This window comes from Melanaphis sacchari, unplaced genomic scaffold (assembly GCF_002803265.2).
Source record: "Melanaphis sacchari strain LSU unplaced genomic scaffold, SCAv2.0 Contig0_pilon_pilon, whole genome shotgun sequence".
In the NCBI taxonomy this organism is placed as follows: Eukaryota; Metazoa; Arthropoda; class Insecta; order Hemiptera; family Aphididae; genus Melanaphis; species Melanaphis sacchari.
In genome coordinates, this window is record NW_020270366.1 from 7677764 (window position 1) to 7693341 (window position 15578).

Below are 15578 nucleotides of genomic sequence, written 5' to 3' on the forward strand. Positions count from 1 at the left end.
ATAAAAAAAAAAGTTAGATTAATCATATTTCATTTCATAAACACATTAATTTATACACTTTTTTTAAAAAATGATGATATTGATTTTGTACCCGTTGCAGCTTTTTTTAATGCTTTATCTTTAGCAGATAACTTTGGAATGACAGTCTAAAAATAATAAATAACATTATACATATTTATGAAAAAAAGATATAATAAAAAAAACTATTAACCTTTTCAACTTTAGGTTTTTCATCAAATTCGACTTGAACATGTTTCATCTTTTTATTTACATCATTATTTTCATTGGCTTTACGTTTATTACATTCTACTATTTCTGGAAGCTCAAGATGTTTTAACAATGATTTTTGAATATCAATGTGTAAATATTCCGAAATTATATCATAAGCATATCTTTTGTACTGTTCTGTATAAAAAACATAATTGTAAAAATAATTTATTTTATACAATATAACTCATTAAACAAAGTCTAACTCCTAAAATAATTAATGATAATTAACCATTAATGTAGTCATAGAGGTATCAATAATATTAAAAAAAATTATTTTCTATATTGAATAAAAGAACTTGACTTGTAACTAATAATTTACATTTATAACTGTAAACCGTAGATAATAAGTAATTTTTAAAATACATTTTGTTTTTATAATAAAATTTAAATCATTTTTGAGACAAAGTTCTTGGAATGGTTAATGTAGAATCTAGTATAGCATTTCTTTTTTTAAATTTATACGTGAACATTTTGGTACTTTAAAAAATCTTTACTATTCAAATGGAAATGTTTTACCGTCAGTTGAGTGTATGATTGTTTCACTCAGTTTAAATGAAGATGATATGGCTGCATTTTGATTAACATTTATTTGTTGATTGACTAAAACTTTTGCTACTTTATCTATTTTAGGTGTTAGCCATTCTAAAGTATTTTTTTCATTATATTGCCACAAAATTAAATCTCCAACTTCTACAAAAATGTTCAATATTAATAAATGTGACAAGATAAAAACTATGAGGATAAAAATATTATTAACAATTAAATTAATAGTTATACCTTTTTTAGTAGCAATTTGCTTTAAATTGCTCAATTCAGATAATTTCATCAGGAGGTTATTTAATTCTGAAAGATCTTCATCCACTAAAATTTGATCCAATGGACAGAACATGGAAGAACACTAAAACCATCATATTAACAATAATAATAAAAAAAAAAAAAAATCAATAACAATTATTATATTTCATTACATGATAAAAATTGCTTTTTAATGAAAAATATTTAATTGTCTTACAAAATCATCCTAGTCATGTAAAGATAATAGATTTATAGGCACATGAAAAAAAGTGTGGTTTATTTGGAAATTAATATCTCTAAACTTATAATGCAAAATCACTTAGAGCATGTGAGAATGTGGTGAACAAAAAAACAGATTTATTCCAGGTGTACAAACAATGTATTAAAAACACTAAAAAATTATAATACTCAGAAAAATAAAATAAAGTATTTAAAAAATTGTCAAACTTCTCAAGTTTTAATGTTATAATTAATAATAAAGACAATCAATAAATTTTGATTAAATACTAATTGTTTTCATTCAAATTATATGGTTGTAAAAGGAACAAAATAAATTAACCATTACATTTTTTGAAATAAAAATCTAGATATCCTTATTTATTAATGACATGGATTGTAACTTGTAACAATTCATTATTTATTTAATAATCTTTACTGTCTACAATTTTGTTATCAGTGTTTAAACTTTATGAACTAAAATTAATTAAAATAATGTAGCTTTAATGGAGAATGCCTGTAACAGGCTATAGAGTTATACTTACTTTGATAAAATATGGTAATAAAAGAAACAGAGGATCAACTAATGTTACAAAATCAATCCTATCAATAGGAATGATTTCATTGCCTTTAAAAAATGATCTGTAAAAATAATTTTACATTGAAAAATTCGAAAAGACAAAGATAATTAAAATATAATTTACCGATGACTAAATGGTAAGGATCGCATTTGTGCTAGAGTCTTATCATTTTCCGAGTACACAAAAATAGCCAATTCACTAGTTTGTGGATGACGCAATTTTATTAATCGTCGATCAGTATTTTTATCTCTTGTTAAAGAATCTAAAACAAATACACAAATATTCATTACTTGTACCATAAATAGAATTATTAAAGCATTTTAAAAACCGCACTACAGTTTACCTGGTAAAATGATATAACGATTTTTTTCAAACTCTGTGGATTCTTGTTCGTTTTTTACTTTTGGCTTTCTACCTCGAGGAGCCATAACACTATGACAGTAATTTGAAAATTGGTGTTGGGGAACGGTTTTTATATTACTGTTATGAAAAAACGTAAAAGATTTAAAATTGTTTATTGTGCTCAATAGAAAATTCAAAATTCAAAATAATAATTATTGTTAATTGTTATCTTTATCATATCAGTTAATCAGAGATGATTACTGTCGACGCTCTCCTGCAATTTTCTAAAGTACACAAATCGGATTCTCCCTAGAATAAGAATATTACTATTTTAGCTGTTTTATTCAGACTTACTCTCAATAGTTACAATTTACAATACGATAGTTACAAAACTGCAAAACACAAATGAATAAATAATTATAGTATTAGGCAATTAAAAATATCGCGGGTAAAACGAACAGTGATAGCGGACATAACCTCATTCGTAGCCTCACCAACCAAAGATAATTCATACTCCATATCTTAATATACAGGACCCTTGGTTTGTACCGTATTGTATCCATATTCCACAGACGTTATAGTATAATGATTGCAACAGCTGTTCATATCATGACACTGACTCCCAGGCAGAGATTTTCAACAATGTTTAAAATCTCTGCTCCCAGGTGATATTTTTCTATATTATAGTGATTATAGGTGGTCAGTAGTCGTGAAATCACCTTTTTTTTTTATTTATTTTTTTTTTGACAAAATCGATATCAAACACCGTTCACGTTTTTCTTCCAAGATTATACTGCATTTTCAGTTTTCACATAATCTGCCCACCACGGCACTTTTACGTCCGTACGTCGGGCGATAATTAACCCTTCTGTCTTTCTCTCTTCTTTTCTCTGTAGGTCTTCACGTCCTACAGAGTTATAGGGAAAGTCTACCTTAGGGCTGCAACTTGCGACTTTGTGTTGTGTGCCGAAACATATTTGGTCTTCGATGGTGCGCGCCCGCCTGGTGTCTGTGATATATCTTAGTGTCATTTAATTGCGTTCTTCTTACTGCGTGTTGCTGACTGGTTGTTGAAGAAGTTCGATGATGAAATAATACTAAAATACGTATTGTATTTCTGTCTAAATACAAACTGAACACATCTTCGTTGCCACATACCCACATCACGATACGATCATTACATTCAAGGACCATAATATTATAAACACGTACCAGGTAAGCTGAAAGATCATCTATGCACCTGTATTGTAATTAATAATAATACTATTATTTACATACTTAATTATATTATTATTTTGTTTCCAAGCAAAAATTCTAATATTTTTCTAAAGATGTTTCTCGCCCTGTGTAATGTGGCACAACTAAAATAATAAAATGATAGTGTACTTTTTCTATACTAAAATATGTTGCAACAACTGTTTAACCTATTTAATAATAATATGATTGTACTAACACATTAAATAGTAGTATGTCATCTCTGCTTTTATTTTTAAACTATTCTATTTTTTAATTGATACATTAACATCATTTTTTTTCATTTATATGATCTTTGAACTAAGATTTTAATGAAATACCATTATAGTGATTGACTGTATGCTTATAAAATGAAAGCATACAATATTTTATTGCATATATATATATATATATATATATATATATATAATATAATATTAAGTATAATTATATAGTTTATTCAAAGTACTAAAGATTGTTTGAAACAAAATAATACTTCTCTTAAGACTTAAATTTTTTCCATATTATATCTATATAATAAATTAATGATCGCAGGTACGTGTATAAATATTTCTTTAAAAATCCAATAAATTGTCTTAGGTCTTAGTGTAAATTGAATAGTACCTAAAATGATTTTAAATACTTTACCTATTTCAAATCAAATTGTAATGCTATTTAATTTGTATCCCTGTATTTACCTAAATAATATTTACATTAAATCAAAATATTAATGACTTATATAATGTAAATCTATTATCATTTTTTAAATAAATAATTTAAAAATATTTCATTTTACTAATTCATTGTTTCTATATGGTTTAAATTATTTTGGGTTCTGGTAATTACTTATCACTATATGGTTAATTTATAATTGGTTGTTTAAACAGAATATTAACTTAATATACGTAATAGATGGTCATGTAAGTTTGACTTATGTAGTTATGTCTCAAATGATGTGTATTATACAATCTGCATGACCTCATACTAAATATATATTTAAAAGCCATGATGCAAAACCTATTTATTTTTTAATGTCTATCTTTAGTTAATATAAAAGAAAATAGTTAAATATGTTAATTAAAAGAAAAAAAATGCTTTTTATGAATATCATTTTAATTTTGATTTCAAAGTTTTTATAATAATTATATTAGTTTCTATATAACTTATTTAAATAAGTACATTCACTCAGTTAAATTTTTCTTATTATTTATTTATTATATAATTTTATTGTACTTTTTATGATTTTGAATGATTTATATTAGTGGAACATATATTGCCTTTATGAATTAACTCAGTAAAATATTGAAAACTATATTTGTATACATTCAAATTCACTGTTTTTAACAACAATACATGTAGATAAAACTATTATTATTACTTTTTATGATTATGATTTTAACTCATTGGTATTTTAATATAATGGAATTTTAAAAACCTGGAACCCATGTCTATATGAATTATGTTAGCACCTTACTATACTTTATTATATTTTATTGTACTAAGATGATAAAAAATAAAATTGAATGAAATTTATAAGGGCAATATATTCAGTTTCAAGCTCACTAAGATATTTACTTATTTAAGATTTGACTTTGTGAAATTGACAAAAATAAATAAGCTAAATTATTTTTAGTTATATGTGTATATAAAATATTAATAATAATTCTATATAATTTTAATTTATAGTTAATATTTATATAGTGTGATTATTTATTGACAATTTTATGAATCTGTCAGTATTTCTTTTTGAATAATTTATTGTGTGTACTTATTTAAAATTGTATATTTTACCCCCGAAGTCCTAACATGTTCACACTTTAATTTGCTTATAGAGAATTAATTTTTGGTTTTTGATTGGTATTTCAAAGTTAATTTAACTAAGTATCACATTATATTTTAAATGTTGCTAATTTATGAAATTATTTATATTCGCATTTTTTTTTTTATCTAATAAGTTTGGCTTTGTTCATTATTGACTGGTTTCATGTTTAAATAATCACTCTATATGTATATACGCTTATTTATTGTAATCAATCCATAAATCATAAAAAAATAAGTGTATTGATGATTTATTTTAATTAATAAAAAATACATAGGTATTTGTTTATACTTAACTAATTTAAACACATTAATGATCTGCATTTTTTTTTTTTTATATATAAAATAATTACTCACTTTCTATCTTAAATATTTTTTTACATCAAAAGACATTGGTGTGATTTAATTTAGGCAAAATCGCAAAAGCTGATACCTGTGTTCTCTCTTCATCATGAAAATCTGGACTGTTCAACACACATTTAACTATCCATGGGAGACAGTGGTTCAAGCAGCTTGGAACAAGTACCCAAATCCAATGAATACAGCTGTCCTTGGAATAGATGTTATTGATCGGCAAGTAATTAATGGAGAACTTCATTCACATCGGTTAGTTACTACTAGATGGACATTGCCAAATTGGGCATGTGCATTAATGGGTCCAATAAGTACGTTTTATGCCAGTGAGTATTCTAAAGTTAATCGAGATCGTCGGCAGTTAAAGTTAGATAGTCAAAACTTATCATTGGGACCATTTGTCATAGTACGAGAAAAACTCACTTATAAGCCACATCCTGATGATCCACAAAAAACTTTACTTAAACAAACAGCTTATGTCACTGTAGAAGGTTTACCATGTAGTGGATATATAGAAAATATACTTACCAGTAAAATTTCAGGCAATGCAGCAAAAGGAAGACAAGCTATAGAATGGGTTATTGAAAAACTACAGCATAAACAGTCATTGTAATTTAAAACTTATTTAGGCCTACAGTTAAATCATTATATTGTGAAATTAAATTATATGGCTATACCAATCGGCCATAAAATTTACAAAACTGCTAATTTATATATTATACATATTATTATTAATTGTTTTGTATAATATATTATAAAATAAATTGAAAACATTTGTAAGAATTGTATTAAAATGTAGAACATAAATAAATACAAATATTATATTAAATTTTGAGTTTAATTTTTTAATTTTGATGTTAGTGATCTATATTAAGTAATAAAATAAATGTTTACAGGACAATTTAAGATTTGAGGTAAACATCCAAGTTCAACTTTAGACTTGGAGTTGCTATAAAATAAATATATATTTATTTTCTGAAGTGTTAAATTATACAAGTGTTAGTTACTGAAAAATAATGTTTACAATAGTGGCTTGAGCATTAGATTATCTACAATAGTTAATGTATTCATAATAATTTTAATATTATGTATTAAAATTGAGGTATTTTCAACTATAGAGTAAAACTATTAAAAAACAAATTTAACAATCAAAAGTACCTACTACCCAATGATATGAATGTTTGAATACTTTTCAAAAATAAAGATATTCTTTAAACATTTTATGAATATTATTTAAAGTTACTTTTAATATACATTTGAGCTAAAAAATACAATAATAAAAAATAAAAAAAACCTTTTTTCATAAGTTAATGATTTTAAATTTGTATATAAACTCACATTTGCTTCAATTTATTCAAAAAGAAAATATTTTTTGATTAATTTAGATAGTTAAAATTTTAAAATGTATTGTTATTATAATAAATTAAAAATATAAGCTAAGTGATTACTTATAAAAACATGTTGAAACCTGAGTCAGTCCCCTGGTGCACATATTTCTTAGTAAAGACAAAATACAGATTTATTTATTTATTTTTAATTAATTAAACATTTTAAATAATATCACATACTCAATATAAAAACCAAATTTGATGAACAATTAACTAAATTTGAGTGATTTATTATTATTAGCATACTATATGTATTAATTTTCATTTATTACCTGTATGGTTTTGATACAATAATTGATGAATTAATAAAGTTATTTGTATTTAAACTATATTTTTATAATATTTATGGTTTTTGGATTTTATTAAGTTTCCCTAAAGTTGTATAAACTAAAAAATACCAATTTTTATTGAGTATAAACATAATATAATACAACACTTATATTGAACATATCACACATAATGTACATATTTTATAACATTGGAAATTAGTTAAAAATGCTATAAAGTGGTCGTCACTAAAGATAATGATGTATTTATAAATCATTTCATGGTACATATTTCATTCATTCATCTATCCCTGTTGTCAATTGAGTTCAATTAAATTTTTCAGTGGAGCAAAATATAAAAATAAAATAATAACAATACAAAATGGAATTTAATGAAGAATGGTTTGGTTTCAGTCGTGTAAGATACATACACTATGGACAATGAAAAGGACATTGAGAGCAGTCAATCAATAAATTACAATATGGAGGATATTTCTCAACCAGATTTGCTGTGCCATACCTATTCAGTTGATTCTCAAGTGACAAGTAAAACACATTTAAACATAAACAATTCATTGTCATTTAATAATGCTTCTTGTGAACATTCTAAAATGCAAGAAGAAGAATGTGCTTTTTTAACAAATAATCTACAAAGTGTTCATTTGACACGTGACAATCCATTATCTATTAATTTTCCATCACGGAGACGTCGATTGATACCTATCAATAATAAAGCTAATGATTATGATTGTGAATCAAGTTCTGGTAGTGAATTCAGTGATAATACTGACAGATTCTTGAATGTGGACCTTGGAACCAAATCGATACCTGAATTAACAGCTGAAGAAGAACTCAAAGATGAACGTAACTGGAGGTCTTGTACGGTAACTGGTGTTATTAGTAAGATTGACATGAAAGTAATTGAGCCTTATAAATGTGTACTATCACATGGTGGTTACATGACAACTGGTTCACACAATGCTATAATTGTATTTAGTGCATGTTATTTACCGCATCGTGATCGTGTAGACTACAATTATGTTATGAATAATCTATTTGCATATGTAGTTTCAACATTGGACCAATTAGTTACAGAAGATTATGTTCTGGTATATCTGCAAGGAGGTACTTCAAAGGATTGTGTTCCTGGTTTCTCCTGGCTGAAACGTTGTTATAAGATGATTGATAGAAAACTAAGGAAAAATTTGAAGTTCTTATACTTGGTTCATCCAACATTTTGGTTAAAAACACTTGTATTAATGATCAAACCATTTGTAAGCTCAAAATTTGGTAACAAGATACATTTCATTAACAGTTTAGATGAACTCTATGACTGTGTGCCAGTTGAAAGAGCTAGTATACCAGATAGGGTGAAACAATTTGATTGTACTAAATCAAATTCTCACAAGTAATATTAATTTCATTATATAATTATTTATTAATATTATTACTATTATTTAAAATTCTACCTTACCTATATACTGTCCTAATTTTATCAGTTTGCATTAGTTTTTAAGTCCAGGAACTAAACTACTCATTTTTTATAATAAATTTTGATATTTATTTTTTTTAATCTGTAGTTGTATTATTTATTTTTAATTTTTGTAAATTATAGATAACTTTTAAAATATAAAATTGACTAATTAGTTGCCATTTTATATTCTTATCTATGGAAAACTGTATATTAAAATGTCCCAATTACATTCTTGTTTAACATAAACATTAAAATAATTTTCACCGAGTAATTAAATTAATTTAAAAAAAATATAGATTTCAACTCTTTTTAAATCAGAATAATTTATTTGATTTAAAAATCCTAATCTTTTTTACACTATAATGTTTGTAAATTGTTTGAAAATATAGTATTATTTGTGAATGATTACAAAGAAGAATTTCAAAATATACATTTCATTTTGATAGTTTCAATATAACAGTTAATTATTTTCCTATTATCAAACTTAAAAATAATTAATAATATATGTGACTTTTCAATATTTTAATTTTAAAAGTTTAGAATTAATAGAAGAAAAAAACACTAGATAAATATAAAGTGAAAAAATTGTCTCATTATCTTAACACACTAACCGTCATAATATGACCACTGGTGTCATATGTAATTCTCAAATTTTATAAATTTGTAACCGCTTGTGCTTATAGTTCATCATGACTACCATGCCACATGACCGCTACCAACCATAAATTAATTTAGTTTCATATTATTAATTTTTCTATGGCGCTACAATAATGTACCAAATTATGAATCATGGCGTAACGGAAATTATTAAAAATTTTTGATATAGATACCTATATTACATTATTTTTTTTAATATTTAGTATGTACAAATTTGGAAAACATTGAAAAATATTTCTGGCGTATAACAAATATTTATTGAATGATTGCCGGCGATCATATAGTAGTTAACATGTTAATATTTTAAATTTTGTAGGTCTAAAAACCAAATATCATAGAAAAACTTCATTTATGTTGTAACTTTTATGTTTGATAAAAGATAAATTTATAGTTATTTTAAAAACTAAGCAAATTAAATTTTCATTTTCATTATTACACTCATGTAAAACAAGAACTACAAAAGTGAGTGTGGCATTCTTCTGTGAACTTAAAACTTAAAAATTACAATTGTTTTTATTTTTTACTGCTAAAGTATTTGAATATAATTTGTATCATTTCTGATTTAAAATATTTATGAACATAAATTTAATAATTATATAAAAAAATATCATTAAATTTCAATACTTAACATACATAATTAATTTTTAATTAGTAAACATTTTTATTTATTCTTATTGATTTATATATTCTCCAAAAAATCAATATATCTGATATAATATTATAATATAGCCATAGGTGAGAAATATTATTGTTACCAGTAGATATTACTTAAGTCTTATAAACTATAAAATGTTTTTTTCCTATTTTAGTCCAGTAATTTAATATTATAATATTTATTATTTATATTTTTCTTAATGTTAGTTAAATTATTCAAGAAGCAATTATTTTTAAACTAATGATTATAAAGTTAAAATTTTACATAGACAAGAATATTCTAATAAATTAAGTTCCTGGGCTTAACATACAAAATATAAAATATATTAATATTATATAGTATTATTTAAATACTTATCTAGTCTAATTTATTATTATTATGCTCTCTTTTTAATAGTGTATTTATATTTACTTTTGTGATAATCTTAATCCTAGTTAATAAATATTTTTTCTGTATTACAATCTAAAATTTAATTTTTATATTAATGTGCACTTTTAAATTATTTTTGTATTTTTGTTTATTTTGATAATTATTATATCATAACTGATTTTCTGAATAAATTATTCATAAATATTGAATAATTTGTAGTAATAAAATTGAATTTGAAGCAAGACTTTCATAGACTCTTAGGTGCCTCGTGCCTATAATAATATATATTAAAAATCAAAAGGAGAGAAATAAGACATTGACATAATTAAAAATTAAATGTTTTCATTAATTGTTTACTTTGTAATGAGACATTGCTATGTATTAAAATTGTTATTGTAATTGCAATATGATTTGTTTTACATAGTTTTTTTTTAAATAATGTCAATATGTTTATATATAATATTGCAACCATAAAAACTATTAACTAGGATTATTATTCCAAAAATTATTTAATAATTAAAAAAAATGTTTTTAGTAGAATTTAGTATTAATTTAGTCTTGAATTATTTCTGTATTTGATTGTATTTTTTATATACATATACTGTATCAAGAAAAAGCACAAAAAGACTGTAATTATTGCTGTATTAACAGCATTTATTTTATTAAACTACTATATTATGTTAATCAAAACAAAAATAATACAATGTTGTATGCGATTCTGTTACTAAATACCTATTTTTTTTTTTTAGTTAAAATTGAACATGTTTACTGTTAAGTATGTCATATAAATTATTGTATAATCTAACCTATTTAAGTTAAAAATTAAATAAATTTCAAAAAATCAATTCAAGCTGAAATTCAGTTCAAGATTTTTTAAATTATTTTTGTCATAGTAATTACATTCCTTTTTAATATTTTGTTGTTTACTAAAATCATTATGAAGAAAAAATTCTTATCAGAAATTAAACATCTATTGTATTTAATTCTTAATATATGTAACTATAAAAAGTATTATTCAGGTTAGACATGGCTTCATAGAATAATGCAATTTATTGCTGCGTAATATTTTATGATAATATTTGTTCTTTTGATAACCTTTTAGAAACAAAACTACCATTCAATTATAATTTTAGCTAGATTGATACCGTTACATAAATATTTAAAGGACTGACCTTGAACAAAAGAGTATTGCCAATAACTGCCAAAATTTTCATAAAAATATTTTAGCTAGTAACAATATAATCAAGGTTAATATACCAGTATAAGTACAAGCTTTAATTTTCTTCCTAATTATATTTTTAATCTAAAGCTTAATCACAGTCTATATTATATTGAGTCTATATGGTTAGTTGATTAATTGCCTGACTCTCTTTCATTAAATTAAATTTTAAATAACCTTTTTTTTTTCTAATAATCCCAATTCTTCATAAATTAATACTCTTTTCTAATAATCTTGTAATAAAAACTATTTTATATTTTCAATTTTTATGTTATTTCTAGGTTTTTTTTTTTTGTGCTGCTTAGACAAAATTATGTTAATATTTTACCAAGAAAAAAAACAATGAAGGTCAAATTACAACAATTCAATTAAATTGTTTAAATCAAACATAAACTACTACACAATTCATAAATACCATTTCATTCATGTGAGAGTTATGCAGTAATAATTAAAATTATAATTATAATTTTACAATATTAACACAATCTCTCTTGACTAATTAAATGTGATATTTATTACATTAGAAATCCATGCTAGTCACAATTTTAGTTATAAGTTATAACTTATAACAATACATTGCCAAATAAAGCTAAATAAAGTTATATTAAATGAATTGTATTTAAATTGTATAAAACAAATATAACTTGTAATGTAGTAAAAAATTTTTTCTTCTAACCAATTTACATTTATATATACTTGAAACAAACTGCAATAGGTAAAACAACAGAAGTATTATAGTTTTAATTTTATTATTGATAGGTAATTCCTTTGCCTTTAAAATTAGAGAAAACAAATAATTGCTTTAACAAACACTATTATAATTACAGAAATTAATTATGTCATTATTTTACTATAGCCTAGGTCATAACAAACAATAAATGATAGGAATTTGTGATGAGACATTTTAATTACTAGGGAATTTATAGATAATTTAAATGAATAAATCCCAACTCTAAAATATGTTTAGTTATCAAGAGTAAGCCATGGAATAATTTAGAATCTTTAACAAACCGTTCAATTTGAACTTTAAAGAGATATATTGGATGAATTGCAAGATTTTAAGTGTTTTCCTTAACAAATAGTTTGGGAAGCGGTATAAAACCTGGACCTTGAACAGAATTAAGAGAACTGGCTAGAGTATTATTGATAGTATAATTGACATAATTTGATGATAGATACAAAAGTAAGACTTTTAAATACATATTTAAATAATATTTTTAAGAAATATAAGTAGTAAAATAATAAATTAATTTTATAACAGTATTATCAATCAGAACAAACAGTTTTGAATATTACGTCATTTATATTTGTATAATTTTTTTCTAAAGTTTAAGATACAATAAATGGTAAATTGTATTCAATAAATTATTTTATATTTTTTAAAAATAACAATGACATGAGATTTGTATTAATTTTATTTTTATGAAAATTAATATTATAAAAAAAAAGTAAACTAAAATTTCAAATAAAAATAACTTTTTATCTTATTTTTTTAAAGATTGTAAATAAAGTTCAAGACTTTTTTGAACAGCTGGAGATTGCATGTATTTAATAACAAAATCAAGATCCTTTTGTTTGTTATCAATTAACCATTGAATAGTTGGTTGACGACCAATATCTTTAGTCATCTTATAAGCCCAAGCTGTAAAAAATTAATGATAAATTTTAATTTCTACAATTTTATTTAAGAAGATGTGACATTCACATGTGTTGTTACAGTCTTATAAATGAACAACATAGCAAATATTACATTAAATATAGTCAATTAACATGTGTTTTTTTTTAAATTAGAAAGAATTAATTTATTATATAATTTAAAAGTAAGATTATTATCCATACTTTTAATGAAATTTTAATTTTAAAATAAGGTACCTATGATCATTTTAAAATTTATAAAAAAAAATATGATTTTAAAATGATTTCAATCGCTTTTAACTAAACTCTAAAGTATCAATTAAACAATAAAAGCCTTGGAGGTTCCTTGGATAATAACCTTTAAGTTTTATAATAAGTTAATTTTATAAGTAAGTAGTAACATGCCTACTATAATTGATTATCTTGAACACAAATTAAATACAACTTACGAGATATCTTTTGAAAATTATTCAAAAATTGTATTCCTTTCTTAAGAGCACTATCTGTATCTGGCAAACTTTCATCAATTAAACCAATTTGTAATGCTTCATTAGTAGTATACATTTTCCCTGTAGTTAATGAAATTTCAGCTTTCCTTTGACCAATAACTGCTACCATAGTGTCTTGAAACCTAGAAAAAAATTATTAAAAAAAATTTAAGTTTAAAATTTCACTGAATTTTAATTTACCATTTTGGAGCAACAATTCCTAATTTTGTCTCATTAAGTCCAATTGTATAATTTGGCCCAACCATGACTCTGTAATCACAACTCATGGCTAACAAGCAACCTCCTGCTGGACTGTGGCCCTTTATATAATTTGTACAAGATGTAAGCAGTGAGATAATTATTTTACAGTAAATAATAAATTAATATATCTTAGATAGTGTTGTATTTGTAAGTGTAAAAATAGATACTTAAAAATCAGTTTATGCAACTATTCAATTAGTATTAAATTAAATCAAATTTAATGAAATTATTTTAATTAAAATACATTCTGAGTAAAAATAATATATTAATTTATATTAACAAAATAGTGCAATAACATCTAAGCTTAAAAATAAAGATTATTTTGATCTATATATTAACATGTTATATACATTATACACACTTAATCAAATAGAATGATATTTTTCTAAGTATATTAATTTAAATTTTTGTTGTTAAAATGAATTACAAAATTTTAATAAATTAATATATAATTGCTTTACATTGATGACAGATACAGTAGGAAATGAAGCCATATAAAGTGAAAGCCATGTATCTTGTAGGGTAGTCCAAAATTTTGCTAATCTATCAGGATTTGGTTTATAAAATTCTGTTATATCTAATCCTGCACAAAATATTTTCTGTAGTCCCTGAAATTAAATAATTATTTAAAATAGTTGATCAAAAATATATTCATTTAAAATAATATACATACTGACGTTAATATCATTCCACGGATTTTATCTTTCTGTAATTTAATAAGCTGAGTATTAATTTCATCTAAAAACTCAAGGTTTAAACTATTAACGGGCGGCTTATTCATAGTTAAAATAGCTATGCCTATAAAAATAAAATTTAAATAATTTAAAATGAACAGGTATCTATAGAATAACAACTAACAATAAATATTAAAACAAATACTGATTAATCAAATTGAACAATAAAACTAGATTAAATATAATATATTATATAGGTACCTGATTTTTCATCAACTGTAGACTGTAACATTGATTGGGAAACATGCCGACAAGTAATGAATTTATTAGTAGTATAAAAAATATACCTTCTCAACATTTTAATTGTTTTTAAGAAAAAATTTTATTGAGGTCAATTAAAATTAACAGTAATTTCATATATTGATCAAAAAGTAATGCTTTTATATTATAGACTATTTTAATACTTTTATTTTGTATTTAACCCGCAAATTGAGAAAGCTAACGTTACATTATTTCTACGACTTTGTTTTTTTTTTTATATACATTTAACATTATACATTTTTACATAATACATATTACGTTATCGGTCACGTTCATGAATATCTTTAGACCTCTAGCTATCTTAGGTAATACCATAGATAATCCATTTATGTATTATCTATGGGTAATATACTTTTTTTATCAGTAAAAATAATATTATTTAAAGTTGCTTTCTACTGCTTCTTGAACTTCAGGTGGTGGAAGAACATAATTATGACCTAGATTTACTGTTTCCATTTTGAATTGTATTAATTATTGTATTAAAATGTATTAAAAAATACAGTTAAAACATTATTAATAAATTTAAATTTTTTTGGTAATACTGATAGTTGTGATTATTTTG

General features: G+C 23.2%; 4 protein-coding genes across 6 annotated transcripts; 2 read left to right on the forward strand and 2 right to left on the reverse strand.

The window, feature by feature from the left end:
- On the reverse strand, window positions 1-2881 carry LOC112597155 (ribonuclease H2 subunit B). The gene is made up of 8 exons (XM_025343097.1): window positions 2559-2881; window positions 2206-2342; window positions 1986-2124; window positions 1827-1923; window positions 1048-1168; window positions 787-960; window positions 212-405; window positions 1-146 (listed from the first exon to the last, which is right to left on the reverse strand). The coding sequence occupies exons 2-8, from the start codon at window positions 2288-2290 to the stop codon at window positions 51-53; spliced, it is 906 nt and encodes a 301-aa protein (XP_025198882.1). The 5' UTR covers window positions 2291-2342; window positions 2559-2881; the 3' UTR covers window positions 1-50.
- Window positions 2882-3042: 161 nt separating this feature from the next.
- On the forward strand, window positions 3043-6291 carry LOC112597164 (protein slowmo). Of its 2 annotated transcripts, none has more exons than XM_025343107.1 (2): window positions 3043-3419; window positions 5645-6291. In XM_025343107.1, the coding sequence occupies exon 2, from the start codon at window positions 5707-5709 to the stop codon at window positions 6220-6222; it is 516 nt and encodes a 171-aa protein (XP_025198892.1). In that variant the 5' UTR covers window positions 3043-3419; window positions 5645-5706; the 3' UTR covers window positions 6223-6291. The 2 variants fall into 2 exon arrangements, with proteins under 2 accessions (XP_025198892.1, XP_025198889.1); XM_025343104.1 differs by having other exon boundaries at window positions 3045-3419; window positions 5667-6291.
- Window positions 6292-7449: 1158 nt separating this feature from the next.
- LOC112594765 (protein prune homolog 2-like) lies at window positions 7450-8788 on the forward strand. The gene has a single exon (XM_025339740.1). It carries the CDS (start codon window positions 7698-7700, stop codon window positions 8673-8675), a length of 978 nt encoding a protein of 325 aa, XP_025195525.1. The 5' UTR covers window positions 7450-7697; the 3' UTR covers window positions 8676-8788.
- Window positions 8789-13106: 4318 nt separating this feature from the next.
- On the reverse strand, window positions 13107-15359 carry LOC112601305 (enoyl-CoA delta isomerase 1, mitochondrial-like). Of its 2 annotated transcripts, none has more exons than XM_025348855.1 (6): window positions 14957-15359; window positions 14695-14727; window positions 14483-14629; window positions 13962-14080; window positions 13722-13903; window positions 13107-13279 (listed from the first exon to the last, which is right to left on the reverse strand). In XM_025348855.1, the coding sequence occupies exons 1-6, from the start codon at window positions 14999-15001 to the stop codon at window positions 13122-13124; spliced, it is 684 nt and encodes a 227-aa protein (XP_025204640.1). In that variant the 5' UTR covers window positions 15002-15359; the 3' UTR covers window positions 13107-13121. The 2 variants fall into 2 exon arrangements, with proteins under 2 accessions (XP_025204640.1, XP_025204632.1); XM_025348847.1 differs by having other exon boundaries at window positions 14695-14819; window positions 14957-15345.
- Window positions 15360-15578: the final 219 nt, after the last annotated feature.

What these genes read in the sequence shown, in the direction of transcription:
- LOC112597155 (XM_025343097.1), bottom strand. Translation starts at nt 2,290, where the DNA reads ATGGCTCCTCGAGGTAGAAAGCCAAAAGTAAAAAACGAACAAGAATCC. An exon ending in TATTACCATATTTTATCAAA is followed by an intron (nt 1,169 to 1,826) that starts GTAAGTATAACT and finishes TGATGGTTTTAG; the next exon opens with TGTTCTTCCATGTTCTGTCC. An exon ending in GCAAATTGCTACTAAAAAAG is followed by an intron (nt 961 to 1,047) that starts GTATAACTATTA and finishes ACATTTTTGTAG; the next exon opens with AAGTTGGAGATTTAATTTTG.
- LOC112597164 (XM_025343107.1), top strand. Translation starts at nt 5,707, where the DNA reads ATGAAAATCTGGACTGTTCAACACACATTTAACTATCCATGGGAGACA.
- LOC112594765 (XM_025339740.1), top strand. Translation starts at nt 7,698, where the DNA reads ATGGACAATGAAAAGGACATTGAGAGCAGTCAATCAATAAATTACAAT.
- LOC112601305 (XM_025348847.1), bottom strand. Translation starts at nt 15,053, where the DNA reads ATGTTGAGAAGGTATATTTTTTATACTACTAATAAATTCATTACTTGT. An exon ending in CTACTGTATCTGTCATCAAT is followed by an intron (nt 14,081 to 14,482) that starts GTAAAGCAATTA and finishes AATTATATAAAG; the next exon opens with GGCCACAGTCCAGCAGGAGG. An exon ending in TAATTTTCAAAAGATATCTC is followed by an intron (nt 13,280 to 13,721) that starts GTAAGTTGTATT and finishes AATTTTTTACAG; the next exon opens with CTTGGGCTTATAAGATGACT.